This window comes from Scyliorhinus canicula, chromosome 8 (genome assembly GCF_902713615.1).
Source record: "Scyliorhinus canicula chromosome 8, sScyCan1.1, whole genome shotgun sequence".
NCBI lineage: Eukaryota > Metazoa > Chordata > Chondrichthyes > Carcharhiniformes > Scyliorhinidae > Scyliorhinus > Scyliorhinus canicula.
This window is the reverse complement of record NC_052153.1, coordinates 71,640,996-71,661,520: the sequence shown is the minus strand read 5'-3', so window position 1 is coordinate 71,661,520 and position 20,525 is coordinate 71,640,996. Positions and strand designations below refer to the sequence as shown.

Genomic DNA, 20,525 nt, shown 5'->3' with positions numbered 1-20,525 from the left:
TTCACAAGAGGTCACATCGGATGCAATGCGTGACAGTCATCTGACTAATTTTATTCATCCATATTGGCCTTAATTAGAAAAGGAGTGTCTAATTAAGGAATGCATTTGTTAAAAGCTTACTTTTAAAAAATAGACTCAGTGCAGTCTTGAGAAACCAGTTTCTGAGAAGATATTTTAGTAAAGATCTGTGCTGTGTCATGCATATTGCCATAGCACTAATTTATGCCTTGTATTAACAAGTATCAGTGCAAATTCCAGGATATTATATCCTCCAGTTAGCAAGCGCTTCATGGTATGAAATGATAATTTCAGATGGTCTGCTGCTATGATTTACATATTACAGTAATTGCTTTACTCTTTTCCCACAATTATCATTTGCTTTTGGCCATTGATAGACACATGGAAGTGAACAAATCAGACATTAGAAGTAAAATTCTGCAGGTGGCAAAAGTTAAAACAGAAAATTCTGGAAATATGTAGCAGATCAGGCAGCACCAGTGAACAGAGAAGTTAATGGGTGGAATTTAATCCAGACGATGGAGTTGCCAGCTGCAGAGTGCCCTGTGTAACCTCAGCTGGGGAAGGTCTGCAATATTATGCACCCATCAGCCACTTAACTAGTCAGCAACAGGCCTTCTCAAGAATTTAGGACCCTGGAGCACAAATCATTGAATCCCTAAAGTGCAGAGGGGGACCTTTCAGCCCATTGAGTCTGCATTGACCCTCCAAAAGAGCACCTCATCTAAGCCCAATCCTCCACCCTATCCCCGTAGTCCCACCTAACCTTTTGACACGAAGGGACAATTTAGCACAGCCAACCTACCTAACCTGCACATCTTTGGACACACACACCCCACTCCAAGAGGTACAAGACAATCAGAGATTGACCGCTCCCCAATGCCATCAGTGACACTGGGAGCAATGGCAGCTGACAGCAATGTACCCAACAGAGACCGTGGATTGCATGGGGACTCAGATATCGTTGACTGCAGGGACCAGCAGGGGAGTTGGAGGAAAAGGCAGCAGAGAGCCTCACAGCGAGACCACTGCCTCTTCCCAATGCCAGCTCCCTTGATCAGGCACCAAGTACCTTTGAATAAGAGGCCCCTCTCGCCCACCCCCAGGAGCCTGCCAGGGTTTACTTTTGGGTGTTCCACATGGCCAAACCCTTGCCCGCCATTGGTTGAATACCAGTGGTGCTGGGATGAGCATTAATTGCCCACTTATGGGCCTCAATTAGTGTCCAGGCAGGAAGGCCATCCATGTGCGGGGTCGGGATGTTGGCAGAGTACCTATCCTGCACCTTCCGGCCTGATTATATGTCTCCAACAATGCCTGCTGAGGAGGGGTTAAACGAGTACAGAAATAGGGCGAGGGTGAGTGGGATGTAGAAAAGGGAAGGTCTGTGTTGGTGGAAGGCAGCAAAGATGAAATGACAAAAGTAAAGATGGTACAAAGTAAAATGGAATGGTAATGGGATAAGGGAAAAAAGATAGGTCCAGAGGAGGTGTAAATGGAAGCAGCAGAATCATCAACGACTGCCATCTAAAAGAATGGGGGCAGAGGTTATAACTGCTTCGTGGTTAAGGAATTACCATCATTCTTTTTGTCTGTTAGCATCCTCTTGCCTTCCAACTTACCATAGACCTTCCATTTTGTTCTTTCTCTGGGCTCCTAACCCATTTCTGTATTTACCTTTCTAGTTCTGACAAGAGATTGTAGAGCTGAAATCTTAACTCCGTGGTTCTCTCCCCACAAATGCTGTTGAAAATTTCCATGGTGGCATAGTGGCTATCACTGCTGCCTCACAGCACCAGGGATCCGGGTTTAATTTCCACCTTGGGTCAGTGTGTGGAGTTTGCACTTTCTCCCAGTGTCTGTGTGGGTTTCTTCCGGGTGCTCCGACTTCCTCCCACAGTCCAAGGACGTGCAGGTTAGGTGGAGTTACGGGGATAGGGCAGAGGAGTGGGCCTAGCCAGGGTGCTCCTTCAGAGGCTCGGTGCCGACTCAATGGGCTGAACGGTCTCCTTCTAAGCTGTAGCGATTCTATGAATTTTCCGTATTGAGTCTGATGTCAAGTCTATTGTTTCCTCCATAGTCGTTAATTATGACATTTCTTGTTCAATATACCTAGAGCAGCCCATGTATTCACCTGTGAATGAATGACTGAAGTATAGGGAGCTAGTAGACAGACCCTCACTTTATTAATGGAAGCAAGAAATAACAATAACAGTTTGTCACACTGCAGTTCTGAATTAGAGCATGTTCAGTTGAAGAAGATTTTCCCTCACTGAATGTCCAAATGTCACAGCAAAACAAATTGAATGTAGTTATTGAGGATAGTGATGTTGGTTCTGACAGGCTGGGCAGAATGTCACTCCAGTGATACCAGGTCAATGTGACCTTAATGCAGATAATGATGATAGGGGAGGGCAGTGGCAACACTGGACAAGGGTGAGGTGAAGAAGCATCTCTCTGGGAAATGACAATTAGGGAAGCAAAGACAGTGTTTCAGACAGTGATTTCAGGCAAGTGCAAGAGGAAATGTTCCACAGACAAGTGATGCCAGATGGCGGAGGGGAACTTCACAAACGCAACAGGATGCACATCAAGTGAAAGTGTAATTCAGTACAAAGGTCTCCTAAAATGGAGCTTGCTGAATGACAGAGAGCCTTATGGAGATTGTTCTGACCCACCAAAAGGCAACATACTGACACATATTCTAATGCATGCTCTACCAAGTGACAGCTAACGATTTTCTCAAACAGGAGTGCAAAGGAATAGTTTCAAATGATGACACTCTAAGGGAAGAAAGTTCCACAGCACTTAAACTAGAAAATCAGAAGGATGCTATGTTCCTCCCCACCAAATAAGACTTGTATTATAATATAAAATGACAAACCTAACGTATGTTGACGATTTCTCAGAAACATTTGTGGCTCCATCAATTGGTTGGGGAGTTTATTATCAAAATGAAACCTTTCATTATCAGAAATAGGTCACACTTACCGGTTGAGGTTGTTCTGCAATACAGCAATTGAAACACAACCAGAATTCACTCATGATTTACAGTCCAACGCCAAAATGTCACTTCAGTGGTACAGAATCCAGATTCTATATCCCAGTGTAGGAATATCCACCTGTCCTTCACCGGGCAGGTTAGCGTGTGCAATACTGAGAAAGCGAAGTTCTTCCTGGAGTAGGCAAGCAGCTAAAGTTGCAATGGTATGGCTGTGGCAACAGGCCAGCCGGTCCGTACTGGAAACCTCACAAAAGGTGGCTTTTTTCACCTAACCTCCAGGGCTCAGAACGGTGATCTGCAATAAATTAAAACAAGAGTGAGGATGAACAAAAGAAGCGATTAAGTATTGAGTATTACCGGTATGGGTCATCATGAGCTGTCAGCAGTAGCTGCCTGTTACAGACGCTGTGGCAAAAAAGACAGATTTTAAAAAACCACCACTGGGCCAGCTTGTCTAAATTGGTATTTTTGTTGAAAGCACAATTACCTAATCTTCTTGGCTGCTCCACGCGTAATCTGCTCCTGGTTTCAAAACATCAAGGCAGAGCGAAGGAAGAGAGAGGCAAGTTGATGCAAGTGAGAAAATGGCTAAAGTCTGGCACTGAACATTCTTTTACCACAACCCTGAGACACCTTTTTCCTCACTCGGTTTGCCTCAGGAAATGGTCCAGGTAGGGAGCTTCCCTCTAATTACTGACGGCAGCCAGCCTCCTGTGAAGCTGGCGAACCGGGGAGGCTGATGATCAGTGCGATGTGGGTCTCCCAGCCAGTGTGTTGAAGGGAGGAGGAAGGATGGTGACTGCACTGCAGCTTGCGCGCCAAGAGAGAGAGAGAGGCACACGGCAGGTGGGCGGGGAAGCGCAGGCATTGTGCAACTCCACATACCACAAAAGAGAAATTAGCTCAAAAGAGGCTGCAAAGAGAGAAATCTCACTTTGAATTTGAAGGCAGACTGCTGCAGTGGGTAAATTTGAAGCGGTCACTCTCAGTGAGCCACACACGCTACTGTCATGAGCCTGTTTAACTGCATGATCCCTCCCCCACGAATCTGCTTCCTTTTTCAATACGGCATCTCTAAAAATAAAAGTACCCTGTGCCACTGATGAAAACATTTAAAGATTTTTAAATGATTTTTATTCCATCTTCAACGTCGGAAATGTGAAATTATTTACAGAAACATTTTATATTTTGACACTTAATACTGGAGAAAAGGGGCTTGGGCTTTGCAAGCTACCAGCTGTTGACTGCCGCGCTGTTGAACAGCGGAAATGTTCTTATCAGGGAACAAGCAGAAGATCCCTACAATCATCGTTAACCACACAACTGTTTTTGTTATTGTTTTTGTGAATCTATAAAAGATTGTTGTTCTAAGATGTGTTCTATTGTAAATCCTTTCCAATTTCTACTCCAAGCGACAACATTGTAGCGTTATAATATAATTATAGCAACTCGGGTTACAAAAATAAGTATTTCCATGTTTAAATCTTATTCTAGCTTTGAATTACTGAAACCCAGATGACTTATTCTATTTCTTCCGTTGATTATATAAATTATAGATTTTTGACACACCTTTCATGCTTTTCAGAGTACACACAATTTGCTCCACCAATCCAACTCTCTTTGCTTTGTCTCCCTTATTAATTTATCTGTTAATTTGGCAGCATCAAAACCTCCTGCTCATAAGCCTTCTACTTCTAGTAGTGTTCCCAGATTGTTCTGTAGCCTGGTTCTATTGCACAACCAAGTCCAGTTCTGGCCTCCACTTGCCCCCTTGCGTATTTTTGGATGACTGCTACAGGATCTTTCCTTCCCATGATGAGAGGTACTCTTGCCAGTACATGATTGATTTATTCCTGGAGTGTATACGAGATTCTGGACCAGTACGCTGAGGAACCAACTATAGAACAGGCCACCCTAGACTGCATATTGTGCAATGAGAAAGGAATAATTGGCAATCTAGTTGTGCGTAGCCCCTTGGGGATGAGCAACCATATAATATGGAATTCTTCTTCAAGCTGGAGAGTGACATAGTTGATTCTGAGACAAGGGTCCTGAATCGAAATAGAGGATGGTATGAGGCGCGAGCTGGCTATGACGGATTGTGGAACATTACTTAAAGAGATGATGGTGGATAGGCAATGGCAAACATTCAAAGGGCGCATCAGAGCACTGCAACAATTGTTTATTCCTATCTGGCACAAAACGAAAATGGGGAAGAAGGACAAACCATAGGCTCAGAAGGGAAATTAGAGCTAGTATGAGATCAGGAAAAAGCATATAAATTGGCCAGAAAAAACAGCAGACCTGAGAACTGGGAGCAGTTTAGAGTTCAGCAAAGGAGGACAAAAGGATTGATTAAGACGGGGAAAATAGACCACAAGAGTAAGCTTGCGGGGAAGGTAAAAACTGACTGTATTAGTTTCTATAAGTGCCTGAAGACAAAAAGATTGGTGAAGACAAATGTATGTCCCTTACAGTTAAGAACAGGAGAATTTAATAATAATAATCTTTATTAGTACTAGATTTATAATAGGGATCAAAGAATTGGTTGATCATCTAAATACATACTTTGCTTGTCTTCATAAAGGAGGACACAAATAAAGTACCAGAAATATTGGGGGATGCACAGTTTAGAGAGAGGGAGGAACTGAAGTATTAGTAGGGAAATGGACTTGGGGAAATTGATGGGATTGAAGTCTGATAAATTGCCAGGGCCCGATAACCTTCATCCCAAAGCACTTAAGGAAGTGACCCTAGAAATAGTGGATGCATTCGTGGTCATCTTCCAAAATTCTATTGACTCTGGAACAGTTCCTACAGATTGGAGGGTAGCTAATGTAACCCCACTATTTAAAAAGGGAGGTAGAGAGAAAACAGAATTATAGACCAGCAAGCCTGACGACAGTATTGAGGAAAATCCTAGAGTCCATCATGAAAGATTTAATAGCAGAACACTTGAAAAACAGTGTCAGGATTGGGCAGAGTAGGCATGGATTTACAAAGGGAAATCATGCTTGAAAAATCTACTGGAATTCTTCGAGGATGTAATTAATAGAGTTGATTAGGGGGTTCCAGTGGATGTGGTTTATCTGAACTTTCAGAAGGCTTTGACAATGTCCCACATAAGAGATGAGTGTGTAAAATTAAAGTGCATGGGACTGGGGGTAATGTATTGAATTGGAGAGAAAACTGGTTGGCAGTCAGGAAATAAAGACGAGGAATAAATGGGTCTTTTTCCAAATGACAGGCACTGACTGGGGGATACCGCAAGGGTCGGTGCTCGGAACCCAACTAATCACAATATATATTAAACATTCAGATGAGGGACCTAAATGTAATATCCAAATTTCAAGATGACACAAAGATGGGTGGGAAGGTGAGCTGTGAGGAGGATGCAGAGATGCGTCAGTGTGATTTGGACAAGTTGAATGAGTGGGCATATGAACAGCAGATGCAGTATAATGCGGATAAATGGGAGGTTATCCATTTTGGTTGCAAAAACAGGAAGGCAGATTATTATCTGAATGGCTATAGATTGAGAGAGGGGAATGTGCAATGAGACCAGGATGTCCTTGTACACCAGTCACGGGAAGTGAGCATGTAGGTGCAGCAGGCGGGAAAGGCAAATTGTATGTTGGCCTTCATACGAAGAGGATTCAAGTACAGGAGCAGGGAGGTCTTGTTGCAATTATACAGGGCCTTGGGGAGACCACACTAATATTGGGTGCAGTGCTGGTCTCCTTATCGACGGAAAGATGTTCTTGCTATAGAGGGAGTGCAGTGAAGGTTTACCAGATTGATTCCTGGGATGGCGGGACTGATGTATGAGGAGAGATTGAGTCGATTAGGATTATGTTCGCTGGAGTTTAAAAGGAGGGGGGATCTCGTAGAAACCAATAAAAGTCTAACTGGACTGGACAGGGTAGATGCAGGAAGGATGTCCCCAATGGTGGGGGGAGTCCAGAACCAGGGATCACAGTCTAAGGATATGACCATTTAGGACTGAGATGAGGAGAAATTTCTTCACCCATATAGTGGAGAGCCTGTGAAATTCTCTACCACGAAAGCAGTTGAGGACAAAACGTTGCATGTTTTCAAGAAGGGGTTAGATATAGCTCGTGGGCCTAAAGACATGAAAGGATATGGGGGTAAAAAGAGTTGGATGATCAGCCATGATCATAATGAATGGTGGATTAGGTTTGAAGGGCTGATTGGCCTACTCCTGCTCCTATTGTCTATGTTTAAGTGCAACAGTCACTCCCAGATCCACCATGTGTTCTTGCAATGTGTTTTCTTGCTTTCTGCTGTGCTGTAAATATCTAGTTCGTTGTTCAAGTGAATATTTTAGAGGTAATGTTTAATTCTGGGAAGACTATTGTTGTAAAGGTAAGGTAATTAAAATGCTGGGCTTTAGTGATTGTTAGAACACCAGAAGATTGGCAGCATAGTGGCACAGTGGTTAGCACTGCTGCCTCATGGCACTGAAGTCCCAGGTTCGATCCCGGCTCTGGGTCACAGTCCGTGTGGAGTTTGCACATTCTCCCCGTGTTTGAATGGGTTTCTCCCCCGCAACCCAAAGATGTGCAGGGTAGGTGGATTGGCTATGTTAAATTGCCCCTTAATTGGAAAAAATAATTGGGTAACTCTAAATTAAAAAAAAAAAAACACCAGATGGTTACCAATATTTATTTAATTGAGTCAGAATAGAAGAGAAGGAGCCATAAAACAGCAAGTGGGCTTTCGTACCTGGAGAAATTGTAAATGACAGATAATTAGCTTAAAGGTCAATTTGAAGTTCGCCTAGAGCAGGCTACGTTGTCATGGAGATGAGTGGAGCTTAGGAATGCTCTCTGGTTTTAATTTATGTGAATATTTACTGAGAGAGGTTTTTAGTTGCAGCTTGGACCTCATGTGGTTTTCAGCTCACTGGAACAAAATTAGCTAAAGTTTACAGATAGACTGGAAGACGGGTGAGGCTTAGTCTCAGTTTGAATCTGGTGAGAAATGAAGCTGGAAGATTGCCTAGCTTGAAGCTCGCAGGGAATCTACAGTAGGCCTCAGAGTCTCCTATTGCAAAATAAAGTAACAAGGAGATAAGTTTGAAAGGAGCAGAAAAGTAACCAGAACAAGGGATAAGGCTTCCACAGTCATGCAAGGGCAAATGAAAGATTCTCTTCAGAATAGCTGGAACTGAGGAAAATTCTCCAGAGGACTGTTGCATACCTATGGGTGGTCCCAACAGGAAGAAATAACTTTAAGATTGTTGTGTCTTACAAGGGAATTCTTGGGGGATGTAGGAAATAAATCTGAGTGTACAACATGCACAGTTGTAAACCATACTGCTAAGTAAATAGCGCGTGTTTAAGTCATTTATATACAAAACAGTGAAATCTTGTGTAGCTCTATTGGTTAAAACAAGGCATTCAGATTTTAAGAAAATGATAACGGTCTCTGACCTCATTTTGCCAATCCACCTCTTGTCTATCATCTTGCACATTTAGCCAATGTTTGATCTTGTCAGTAGCTTTCCTTGCTCTCCCTACAGTAGTTGCATTCCTCTATTCACTGAATCCTTCTGGTGTGTACATCACCCAATTACTGACTCTGGGCAGTTTCCTTTGGATATGATGGCCCTGTTCTGTATGTTGGTATCACTCAAGTCTGCCGCCATCCAGATTCTTAACTACAGTATTCTGTTGCCCATAACTGTTAACCAATGAGTGTATGAAGTCCAGGGTACCTCATCATTTCCTACTCATTGCTCAGATTCTGAAAGTTGGTAATCAATCCCAATTAACTGAGACAAATGGGCCTTAATAGTTTAACTACCATGCTGGAAAACTACCATCTTCCCATCCGACGCTATCATCTTACCCAGATCTTTCCACTCTTCTTGACCTTCACCTTTAGAGTTCATCTCGGATGACTTCATGCTCTCAACTCCCTGAATTCTGCCTTGAGCAGGCTTCCTGCACGCAAAGCATTCAAGTGTGCAAAAAAAAATTGATCTAATTGTAGTCCCTGCCAGGGCTTGGGGGATAATCACACAGCACAGAAGATATTTTGGTTATTGATGGCTATGGCCTCAACCATTTGAAGCAAATTCTTTGCATGGACTGTCCAAGCCAGGGCAGTTGTTAGCTTGTAGTTTGGCTGGTTGACTAAGAACGTATGAGCATCGCGTTGATCATAGTGCGACTTTTCATGTGATTTTTCCCAGAGTATATTGCAAAAAGGACCTTCAAGTTGGTGTTCATGACTACAATATTTGTATTTTCATACATGTCCCTGAACTCATCATTGGCAAATTCCCTCCCATTGTCAGTCAGGAATTTAGCCGGTGCTCCTAGTCCAGTCCCTATCCCTTTTTTCATGATTTTATCTACAATCATTCTTTTATCTATATATGTATTACTGCAGAAAGACTGAATTTGTTTGCCATGCTAATAAAATGTAAAATAAAAATGTTTCTATCCTTATCCCACCTCTTTAATGAAGTAGTAGCCAGGTATTTTAAAGTCTGGTGCTAATGGCAGGATCAAACCTGGGACCTCGGCGCCGTGAGGCAGCAGTGCTATGCACTGCGCCACCATCTGCCCCCAGAAAGATTTTAACCAATCTGTTCCACACTGCTGAGGTGCAACCACTATCTACACTGGTACAATTCAATGTATTCATGAGTGGTCCACTCATTACCAAATTAAAACGTCTCGTGACTGATACAATTCCTTCTGATTGATCATCGTCCTCAATGTCCAAATTCTCTGTGTGTCACACATTGCTCAAAAATACTGCTATTCTACTTTGGGCAGTTAATTGCATGTGTCACATCTGAAGCACCCGTTAACAGTTCCTGGCACATTCCTAGGGTCTATTATTACTCCTCCAATCTTGCTGTCAAAATCTATGATATATTTCTCTATGGAATGATCAAATCTTTCAAAATCCATCAAAGTTTGACCGTAGGCACTTAATAAATCATCTTATTTTTAAATAAATTTCCTCCATGAAGCTTAGATACCAAACCTACATTGGTATCCAACTAATGGGCACGGAGCTCACAAAATATTTTGCTTCTGATATAACTTTTGTTTGGAACTGACAATGCCAAGTTACTTTGGTACGGGCATAATCTGTGTCCACATATACACTGGACATAAGGTTCAGGTTCAGAGAACATCGGTGGTAATCATTGCTTGGCAATTTACACTCGCTTTCACCCATTTGTTAATAATCTTTATTGTCACAAGTAGGATTAAATTAACACTGCAATGAAGTTACTGTGAAAAGCCCCTGGTCGCCATGTTCCGGTGCCTGTTCAGGTAGGGAGAATCCAGAATGTCAAATTTACCTAACAAGCACGTCTTTCGGGACTTGTGGGAAGAAGCCGGAGCACCCGGAGGAAACCCACACAGACACGGGGAGAGCGTGGAGACTCCGCACAGACAGTGACCTGTGGTGATATGATTTGCATAGCTGTCTGCCATTGGGGCAGAACACCGGCTTGCCATTGACCCTGGTCGGTCATGTGCCTCTCGACCGATTGGTTGAGACCAGTCATGTGACAGCTCTCCGATTGGTCGAGAGAATTAACCACGCCTCCTTGCCGAGGTATAAATAGTCAAACGCCCGGCGGTCGTCCATTTTATTATAGACAACCGCAGGGCTAAGTTCTAGTTTATTAAAGCCTAACTTTTGTAAAGCAACTCGTCTCTCGTGCAATTGATGGCTCATCATGACCCAAACTGGGAAATGATTTACAAAGGTTATTTGGATTACAATGTCGGTCTTAATTTTTTTTTCTTAGTTTCCAACCTTCACCTTTTAGGCAACCATTCTCCGATTAATTCGGAAACCAGATGATGAAGTAGGAAACAATGCACTAATCGTATTACTTAATACTAGATTTATTCACAGTAAAATATTACGGGGCTATTCTCCGAGCCCCGCACCGGGCCGGAGAATCGCCGCAGCCGAGCCACGATGCCCTGACGTCGGCGTGCGATTCTCCGAGGTGCGGAGAATCGGTGCCATTTGCGCCGGGGCGGTTGGTGCGGTGGCGGCTGCTGGAATTGGCGCAGACGCTGATACTTCGGCCCGGATGGACCGAGCGGATACGACAGAATCCTGCCGGCGCCGTTCACCCTTGATCGCTGCCGGCGGGAACTCTGCGTGAACGGTTGGGGGGCGGCCTGTGGGGGGTGGAGGGGGCTCCGTCCCCGGGGGGGGCTCCGATGGGGTCTGGACTGCGATCGAGGCTCACCAATCGGCGGGCCAGCCTCTCCCCCCCGGGCAACCCAACTGCACATGCGCGGGTTGGCGCAGCGCCGATTTGGTGCCAGGAAGGCAGGCTGGAGCGGCGTGACCCAGCAATGTGCTGGCCCTTTGTGGGGGCCAGAAACGGTTGTCCCCATGCTCGCTTTGCGTTGTTGTGAAACGCGGCGGCGTTCACGACAGCGCGAACACTTGGGCTCCATTTGGGAGAATCGCCCCCTACATGTGAGTAATTTAACTAAAAAATAGACTCTGTTCTGGGCGTGAATAGCGGGTCCGTACAGGCGACGGAATGAACCCTTATCTAATGGCACTTTAGGTTTTTTCGTTTCGCCCCACGGGATGCGCCCCACCGAGGCCGTACTCAATCGCATTTCCAGTGCAGGAAGAGATCGGGGCACCATTGTAAAATGGCACTCAATCACCCAGCCCCCGATGCAACCCCCAGATCCCCCAACACCAGAACTCAACAATGACAATTCTGTAGAGTTCTTTGAGGAAGTTACAAGGAGGTTAGACAAAGGAGAACCAGTGGACGTAATTTATTTAGATTTCTAGAAGGCCTTTGACTAGGTGCTGCATTGAAGACTGTTAAATAAGTTAAAAGCCTATGGTGTTAAGGGTAAGATCCTCGCATGGATCGAGGATTGGCTGACTGGCATAAGGCAGAGAGTGGGGATAAAGGTGTCTTTTTCAGGATGGCAGCCGGTGACCAGTGTGCTGGGACCACAACTTTTCACAATATACATTAATGATCTGGCGAGTGGAACAGAAGGCACTGTTGCTAAGTTTGCAGTTTATACAAAGATCTGTAGAGGGGCAAGTAGTATTGAGGAAGCAGGCGTGCTGCAGAAGGACTTGGACAGGCTAGGAGAGTGGGCAAAGAAGTGGCAGATAGAATACAATGTTGAAATGTGTGAGGTTGTACACTTTGGAAGGAGAAATGGAGGCATAGACTATTTTCTAAATGGGAAGGTGCTTAGGAAATCAGAAGCACAAAGGGACTTGGGAGTCCTTGTTCACGATTTTCCTAAGGTTAACGTGCAGTTCAGTCGGCAGTGGGAAGGCAAATGCAATGTTTTTTTTTATAAATTTAGATTACCCAATTATCTTTTCCAATTAAGGGGCAATTTAGTGTGGCCAATCCACCTACTCTGCACATTTTTGGTTGTGGGGGTGAAACCCACGCAGACACGGGGAGAATGTGCAAACTCCACACGGACAGTGACCCAGAGCCGGGATCGAACATGGGACCTCAGCGCCGTGAGGCAGCTGTGCTAACCACTAAGCCACCGTGCTGCCCTGCAAATGCAATGTTAGCCTTCATGTCGAGAGGGCTAGAATACAAGACCAGGGATACATTTATGGGGCTAAAAAAGGCTCCAGACCCCATTTGGAGTATTGTGAGCAGTTTTGGGCCCTGTGTCTAAGGAAGGATGTGCTGGCCTTGGAAAGGGTCCAGAGGAGGTTCACAAGAATGATCCCTGGTATGAAGAGCTTGTCGTATGAGGAATGGTTGAGAACTCGGAGTCTGTACTCACTGTCGTTTAGAATTATGAGGGGGGATCTTATTGAAACTTACAGGATACTGCGTGGCCTGGATTGGGTGGACATGGAGAGGATGTTTCCATTTGTAGTAAAAACTAGAAGCAGAGGACACAATCTCAGACTAAAGGGACGATCCTTTAGATGAGGAGGAATTTCTTCAGCCAGAGGGTGGTGAATCTGTGGAACTCTGCTGCAGAAGGCTATGGAGGCCAAATCACTCGAGTGTCTTTAAAACAGAAATAGATAGGTTTTTGATCAATAAGGGGATCAGGGGTTACGAGGAGAAGACAGGACAATTGGGATGAGAAAAATATTAGCCATGATTGAATGGCACAGCAGACTCGATGAGCCGAGTGGCCTAATTCTGCTTCTATTCCATATGATCTTGTCGTCCTACAATAAGGGGGTCCTGAAGCCCCTCTGCACCCCACCTCATACAGGCACGGCACACTCAGGCACAATCCCAGGTACTGTTAAAATGCCAGCTTCGCACCCTGTCAGTGCCAGGTTTATATCCGGGTAGTACTGACAGGGTGCCCTGCAGCCTGGTAGTGCCACGTTGCCCATGTGGTACCAGCATTGCCAGAGTGCCAACCTGCCCGGGTCCACCCGGGGCAGCCTCTGATCGCCTGGCAGATTCCTCCACCCCCCCCCCCCCCCCCCCCCCCCCCCCGCAAAGTACTGTGGCGCCTGGTCCCCGTTTGTGGGGTCCAGTGTAAAATGGTGCCCGGGTTGGGTCTACGTAGAGAGGCCGATAGATGCCCTGGGTGGAGTTCATCGGCGAGGCTGATGAGTGCCAGGTAGCCATTCGATCCAATGTCAGCACGGTTCCGTGAGTTTTTAAACTCACTTAATTATGTAAGACTGGGTCCCGTCCATTGAGGACTCTCCCGGGATCTACTGTCCACATCCTGTCCCGATTCGGTGAGCTGTGGCCTGTAAATCGTGCCCCATATGTCTGCCTCTTCCCTAACCAATATCCAATATCACAGAAGTCTTTCATTATACTCTTTTAAGAAAAACAATAATGAATAAATTAAACAAAAATGACAGGGGTGACAACCTCTGTAACTAATATAATACGTCAAAAGGAAACTTAAGAAATTTAATGAAAATATTATTCCCAGGATGATGATGCACCACAGTCTCCACGCAGCCCACTAGTTGTGAAAGGCCTGAAGCGTGCCAGTGGACCCCACCTGCTCCCTCTCCAAGGCTACCTGCAATGAACATAGCCGCGGTAGAGGGACAAGTCTACTTTCAAGATATTTGATCAATCAATGCCCTTCACCTGTGTATCCTTAACCTTGACAGCACAACATTCCATTAATGTTGAACTTGAAATCTAGAATCGCTCCACTGCCTAATCACATGACCTTCAACAGGAAAGGTTTATTGAATTGGTCACACAAACACTTTCTTTTAAAAACTTTAAGCTGCTCAATGTACACAATGTCGAGAAACTGACGTCAGACACCATACATGGGTAATTCATGTGTCAACTTTTTTTTAATAAACATTTTATTGAGGTTTTTTTGGTATTATAACAACACAATAAACAATGTACATGAAACTATAAACATAGTGCAAAAGCCGTCTCCCTCCCTTACAGGTCCCACCTTTATTAACCCCCTACTCTAAGCTAAACTAACCCCCCCCCCGTCTGCTGATTTATTTTCCGTGAAGAAGTCGACGAACAGTTGCCACCTCCGGGCGAACCCTAACAGTGACCCTCTCAAGGCAAACTTGATTTTCTCAAGACAGAGAAAGCTAGCCATTTCCGATAGCCAAGTCTCCGACTTTGGAGGCTTTGAGTCCCTCCAAGCTAATAATATCCATCTCCGGGCTACCAGGGAAGCAAAAACCAGAACGTCTGCCTCTTTCTCTTCCTGGATTCCCGGATCTTCCGACACCCCAAAAATAGCCACCTCTGGATTCAGCGCCACCCTTGTTTTTAACACCGTGGACATGACATCTGCAAACCCCTGCCAAAATCCCCGAAGCTTCAGATATGCCCAGAACATGTGGACATGGTTCGCTGGTCCTCCCGCACATTTTGCACACCTGTCTTCCACCCCAAAGAATCTGCTCATCCGGTCCACTGTCATGTGAGCCCGGTGAAAGACCTTAAATTGTATCAGGCTGAGCCTAGAACATGTTGCGGATGCATTGACCCGACTCAAGGCGTCCGCCCATAGACCATCCTCTATCTCTCCTCCCAGCTCCTCCTCCCACTTGTGCTTCAGCTCCTCGGTCTGCGCCTCCTCTGACCCCTTAAGTTCATTGTTAATGTCCGAGACGCTCCCATCTCCTACCCACCGTCTGGAAACTGACCCTGTCCTAAATCCCCCTTAGCAGTAGGAGCGGGAAGGTTGACACCTGTTTACGTAGGAAGTCCCGCACCTGCAGATACCTGAATTTGTTTCCCCTCGCCAACCCAAACTTCTCCTCCAGCACCCTCATACTTGGAAAGCTCCCCTCTATAAACATATCCCCAATCCCTGCTCTCCGCCATATCCGGAATCCCTTCATCCGTACTTCCCGGGGCAAACCGGTGATTATTTCAGATTGGGGACCAGACCGATGTGCTCCCTCTTCTCCCACATGTCTCCTCCATTGCCCCCCAGACTCTCAGGGCCGCTACCACCACGGGGCTGGTGGAGTACTGTGCCGTTAGGAACGGCAGAGGCGCAGTTACCAACGCCCCCAAACTGGTGACCTTGCATGAAGCAGCCTACATACGCTCCCATGCCAACCCATCCCCCACCACCCACTTCCAGATCATGGCCATATTCGCCGCCCAGTAATAGGTACTAAAATTTGGCAGCGCCAGCCCGCCCTCTCCCCGACTCCACTCAAGCATTACCTTCCTTACCAGCGGGGTCTTGCCCGCCCAAACAAAGCCAGAGATCACTTTGTTGACCCGTTTAAAAAGGGACCACGGAATAAAGATGGGGAGACACTGAAACGCGAACAGGAATCTCGGGAGGACCATCATCTTCACCGTCTGCACCCTCCCAGCTAATGACAACGGGAGCACGTCCCATCTCTGAAAACCGTCTTTCATTTGGTCCACTAGCCGGGCCAGATTTAATTTATGCAGCCGGTCCCATTCCCGCGCCAGTTGAATGATTAGGTACCTAAAGCTTCCCCCTACCACTCTAAATGGCAGCTCCCCCAATCGCCTCTCCTGTCCCCTCGCCTGGACCGCAAACATCTCACTTTTCCCCAAATTTAGCTTATACCCTGAAAACAAGCCAAATTCCCCCAGAATCCTCATGATTTCTTCCCTCCCTATAATGGGTCCAATACATACAGAAGTAGGTCGTCTGCATAGAGCGAGACTCTGTGCTCCACCCCCACCCCCCACCCCCCCTCCACCTCCCCACACCAGCCCCTTTAGGCTCTCAGAGCAATTGCCAACAGCTCTATAGCTTGCGCGAACAACAGTTGGGAGATGGGGCGTCCCTATCTCGTCCCCCGGTGCAGTTTAAAATAGTCTGATGTTGTCCAATTTGTCCGAACACTTGCCACAGGAGCCTGATACAGCAACCTGACCCAGTCAATAAAGCCCCACCCAAATCCGAACCGTCCCAGTACCTCCCACAGATAATCCCATTCTACCCGATCAAAAGCCTTTTCTGCATTCATTGTGATCACTACATCGACTTCCCTACCTTCTGGGGGCATCATGATCACATTTAACAACCTTCATACATTGGCCACCAACTGCCTACCCTTAACAAACCCCGTCTGGTCCTCCCTAAAAACGTCCGGAACACAATCCTCAATCCTGGAGGACGAAATTTTGGCCAGCAGTTTGGCATCCACATTCAACAGGGATATCAGCCTGTAGGACCCACACAGCTCCGGGTTCTTGTCCTGCTTCAGAATCAGCGAAACCGTGGCCTGTGACCTCATCGAGGGCAGCACCCCTCTTTTCCTTGCCTCATTGAACATCCACATCAACACCGGCCCCAATATCCCAGAGAATGTTCTATAAAACTCCACTGGGTACCCGTCCGGCCCCGAGGCTTTACCCGCCTGCATGGCCTTCAGACCCTCCACTATCTCTTCCAACCCGGTCGGGGCCCCCGAGTCCTTCTACCAGCTCCCCATCTATCTTTGGGAAATTCAGCCCCCCAAGAAGTGCCTCTTCCCCTCCGGCCCCGTAGGGGGTTCCAACCTATACAGCCTACTGTAGAAATCCCTAAACGCCTATTCACCCCTGCTGAATCTCCAACCAGGTTCCCATCTCCGAATTTTACTTTCCCTATCTCCCTGACTGCCTCCCCCTTTCTAAACTGCTGTGCAAGCATTCCGCTGGCCTTCTCTCCATACTCATAGATCGCCCCCCTCGCCTTTCTCAGCTGCTCCACTGCCCTCCTTGTGGTTAACAAGCCGAACTCCACCTGCAGTCTCCGCCGTTCCTTTAAAAGCCCTGCCTCTGGGGTCTCCGCATACTTCCTATCGCTCTGTAGTATCTCCTTTATCAGTCGGTCCCTCCCTTCTCCCTATGGGCCCGTATCGAGATCAGCTCCCCTCTGACAACCGCCTTCAGTGCTTCCCAGACCATCGTTGTTGAAAGTTCTCCCATGTCATTGACCTGCAGGCAGTTCTGAATACATTTCCTCAGCCGCTCACACACCCCTTCGTCAGCCAAAAGTCCCACATCTAACGTCCAGTGCGGGCGCTAATTACTGTCTTTACTAACCTGCAGGTCAACCCAGTGCAAAGCATGATCCGAGATTGTGATTGCCAAGTACCCCATGTCCACCACCCCTGCAAGTAAGGCCCTGCTCAAAATGAAGAAATCGATCCGGGAGTACACTTTACGTACGTGTGAGTAGAAGGAGAACTCCTTCACCCTCGGCTTCCCAAATCTCCATGGACCCCCCCCCCCCCCCCCCCCCCCCCCCCCCCCGCTCCATGAACCCTTTTAGTACCTTTGCCATTGCTGGCACCCTGCCCATTTTCGAGCTGGACCGGTCCAAGCCAGGGTCAATAGCTGTGTTGAAGTCCCTTCCCATGACCAACCTGTGCAAGTCCAGGTCAGGTATCTTCCCCAGCATCCTCTTTATAACTCCACATCATCCGAATTTGGCGCATACACAGTTACTAATACCACCTGCACCCCCTCCAGTTTCCCACTGATCATAATGTACCGACCTCCCACATCCGAAACTATTCTTCCTGCCTCAAACACCACCCGCTTATTGATCAGGATCGCGACCCCTCTAGTTTTTGAATCCAGTCCCGAGTGAAAGACCTGACTGACCCAGCCTTTCCTCAATCTGATCTGGTCAGTTATTCTAAGGTGTGTCTCCTGCAACATTACCATGTCCGCCTTCAGTCCCCTAAAATGCGCGAACACACGTGCCCCCTTGACCAGCCCATTTAACCCTCGAACATTCCAGGTGATCAGCCTAGTTGGCTGACAGCCTCATTGCCCCCCTTCCAGCCCATGCTCCGTGCAACCACCGGCCCACCCCCAGGCAGCCTCCACCCCAATCTCCTCTCTGTCCCTTGGCCCAAGTCCCTCCCTCGTCAGCAGAACATTTTCCCTCTTTCCGCTCCCTAGTAACAACACTCAGTAACCCAACCCCTTTGATGAACCGAACATATGCACCCCCCCCACTGTGCTTCCGTGAGCTAGTCCGCCCAGCTAGCTTGGTGGCCCCCATCCCTGGCGCCGGATAGTCCCCCACCTATTGTTCCCTCCCCACCCTCTGCCCGCTCATAGAAACATACTCCAACATCAAACAACCCCCACACAATTGCCCGACAGAAACATCGAAATCTAAACAAGCACACCTCCATCCCCCAACAGTGCAAATGAAAACCTTAATTCACTCAGCTGTGCCACTGGTCCCAAATCAATACAGAAGGCAGTACAAACTGCTTCCACAAATGAAAAATTAGAAACTTTTTTTTAAAGAACAGAGAAACAAAAAGAAAAGAAAAATTAACGTTGCAGCAAAGTTCAAAAGTTCTCAGTCCTCCACCAGTCCTTTCCTTTTCACAAAGTCCAGCTCGTGCTCAGGCGACTCGAAATAAATGTGCTGTTCCTCGTATGTCACCCAGAGACGGGCCAGATACAACAGTCCAAACTTCACCTTTTTCTTAAAAAGGATCGACCTAATCTGGTTGAAGCCTGCTCTTCTCCTGGCCACCTCCACGCTCAGGTCTTGGTAGACCCGTAGGATACTATTGTCCCACTTACAGCTCCATATCTGCTTGGCCCACTGTAAAATGTGCTCCTTATCCAAGTACCTGTGGAATCTCACCACCATTGCCCTCGGGCTGGTCTCCCGTTTGCGGCTTCCTCGTGAGTGCTCTGTGAGCCCTGTCCACCTCCAAGGGTTGGGAGAATGCCCCATCCTCCTGCAGCTTCTCAAACATATCTGCGATGTATGCCCTAGCGTCCGCTCCTTCGGACCCCTCCGGGAGCCCAACGATTCTCAAGTTCTGCCGGCGGGACTTATTCTCTAGGTCCTCCACCTTCTCCAGGAGCTTCTTCTGCTGGTCTCTCAGCATCCCCACCTCCAACTCCACCGCAGTTTGATGTTCCTCCTGCTCAGCCAGCGCCTTCTCCACCTTCTGGATCGCCCGATCTTCGGCATTCAATCTAAGCTCCAGCCGTTCAATCGACTCTTTTATCGGGTCCAAGCAGTCACATTTCTGCTTAGCAGAAACTGCTTAGTTCCTGAATAACTTGTATCAGCTGCTCCATTGACCACTGGGTCGACAAACCAGAGGTCGGGTCCTCCGCCATGCTTCCTCCCGCTGCAGCTTCAGCCCAAGCCTTCTCTGTCTTTCTGTTTCTGCCTTTACGAGCACTTCTAATCCTTCTCTCCATGCACCGATGTGGGAATTCAGTGCACAATTGCCTCTGTCTTCAGTTTTACAGTTCAAGTCCGGTAGAAAATCGGGGGGAAAAGGTCCAAAAGTCCGACCCGAGCGGGAGCCATCAAATGTGCGACTTACTCCTTCATAGCCGCCACCGGAATTTCCAAATGTGCGACTTACTCCTTTCATGTGTAAACTTTGCAAGTACTATACTTCCAGTCTTCTGAGTACAGTAATGAGACTGAAAGGGACATGGTCATTTTTTGGACATAACATGGAACAAGGTTTGATTTTGTGAGGAAAATTATTTCTCGGCACTGAATAGTAAATACGAAAACACTTTGTTTTGGGCTACTTCAGAAAAGTTTGAGAGATTTCAAATTTGTGATGACACATATGAGGCACATAAATATCTTAAGATGTCACTATTGGTGATGTCACTACAGTGTCATTACTCCGAGAGAAAGGTTACTCAGTTTTGTCCGAATAATAATTCCCTTTAAAATATGTCATGTGCCATCCCGATTGTTCCACATCAGCATCGCAGATTGTATAAAATAGAGCAAATAGATTTGGAATGCTGGAAAAAGTGCTGTCCAGTCATACTAAGGAAATCAATTTGCGTTGGAACATCTTAATCTCCTGAACTCTGCTTCCACATTTTAATCAGTTCTTGAAATCAAAGATTAGCCCTTTAAGCTGGTCTTTCTGAGATTATCCAGAGAGATATCATTCCCAAAAAACCTGGACACAATTGATCCCAGGAACTGCACAGGGATGTGCATCCGTCAGGACTCTTCAATGTTGATTCTACCTATGCAAGGTCATTGGG

At 46.6% G+C, this 20,525-nt stretch overlaps 1 protein-coding gene across 3 annotated transcripts in view; it reads right to left on the bottom strand.

Moving 5' to 3' along the window:
* cdc42se2 (CDC42 small effector 2) overlaps window positions 1-20,525 on the bottom strand; it is a 251,670-nt gene that overhangs the window by 69,749 nt on the left and 161,396 nt on the right. For 2 of the 3 annotated variants that reach the window (XM_038804717.1, XM_038804718.1), the window contains exon 3: window positions 3,010-3,317. In XM_038804717.1, coding sequence (XP_038660645.1) covers window positions 3,010-3,063 — 54 coding nt within the window. In that variant the 5' untranslated portion in view covers window positions 3,064-3,317. Of the gene's footprint in view, window positions 1-3,009; window positions 3,318-3,509; window positions 3,843-20,525 lie in introns of those variants that run through there. The other variant, XM_038804719.1, reaches the window with a different exon arrangement.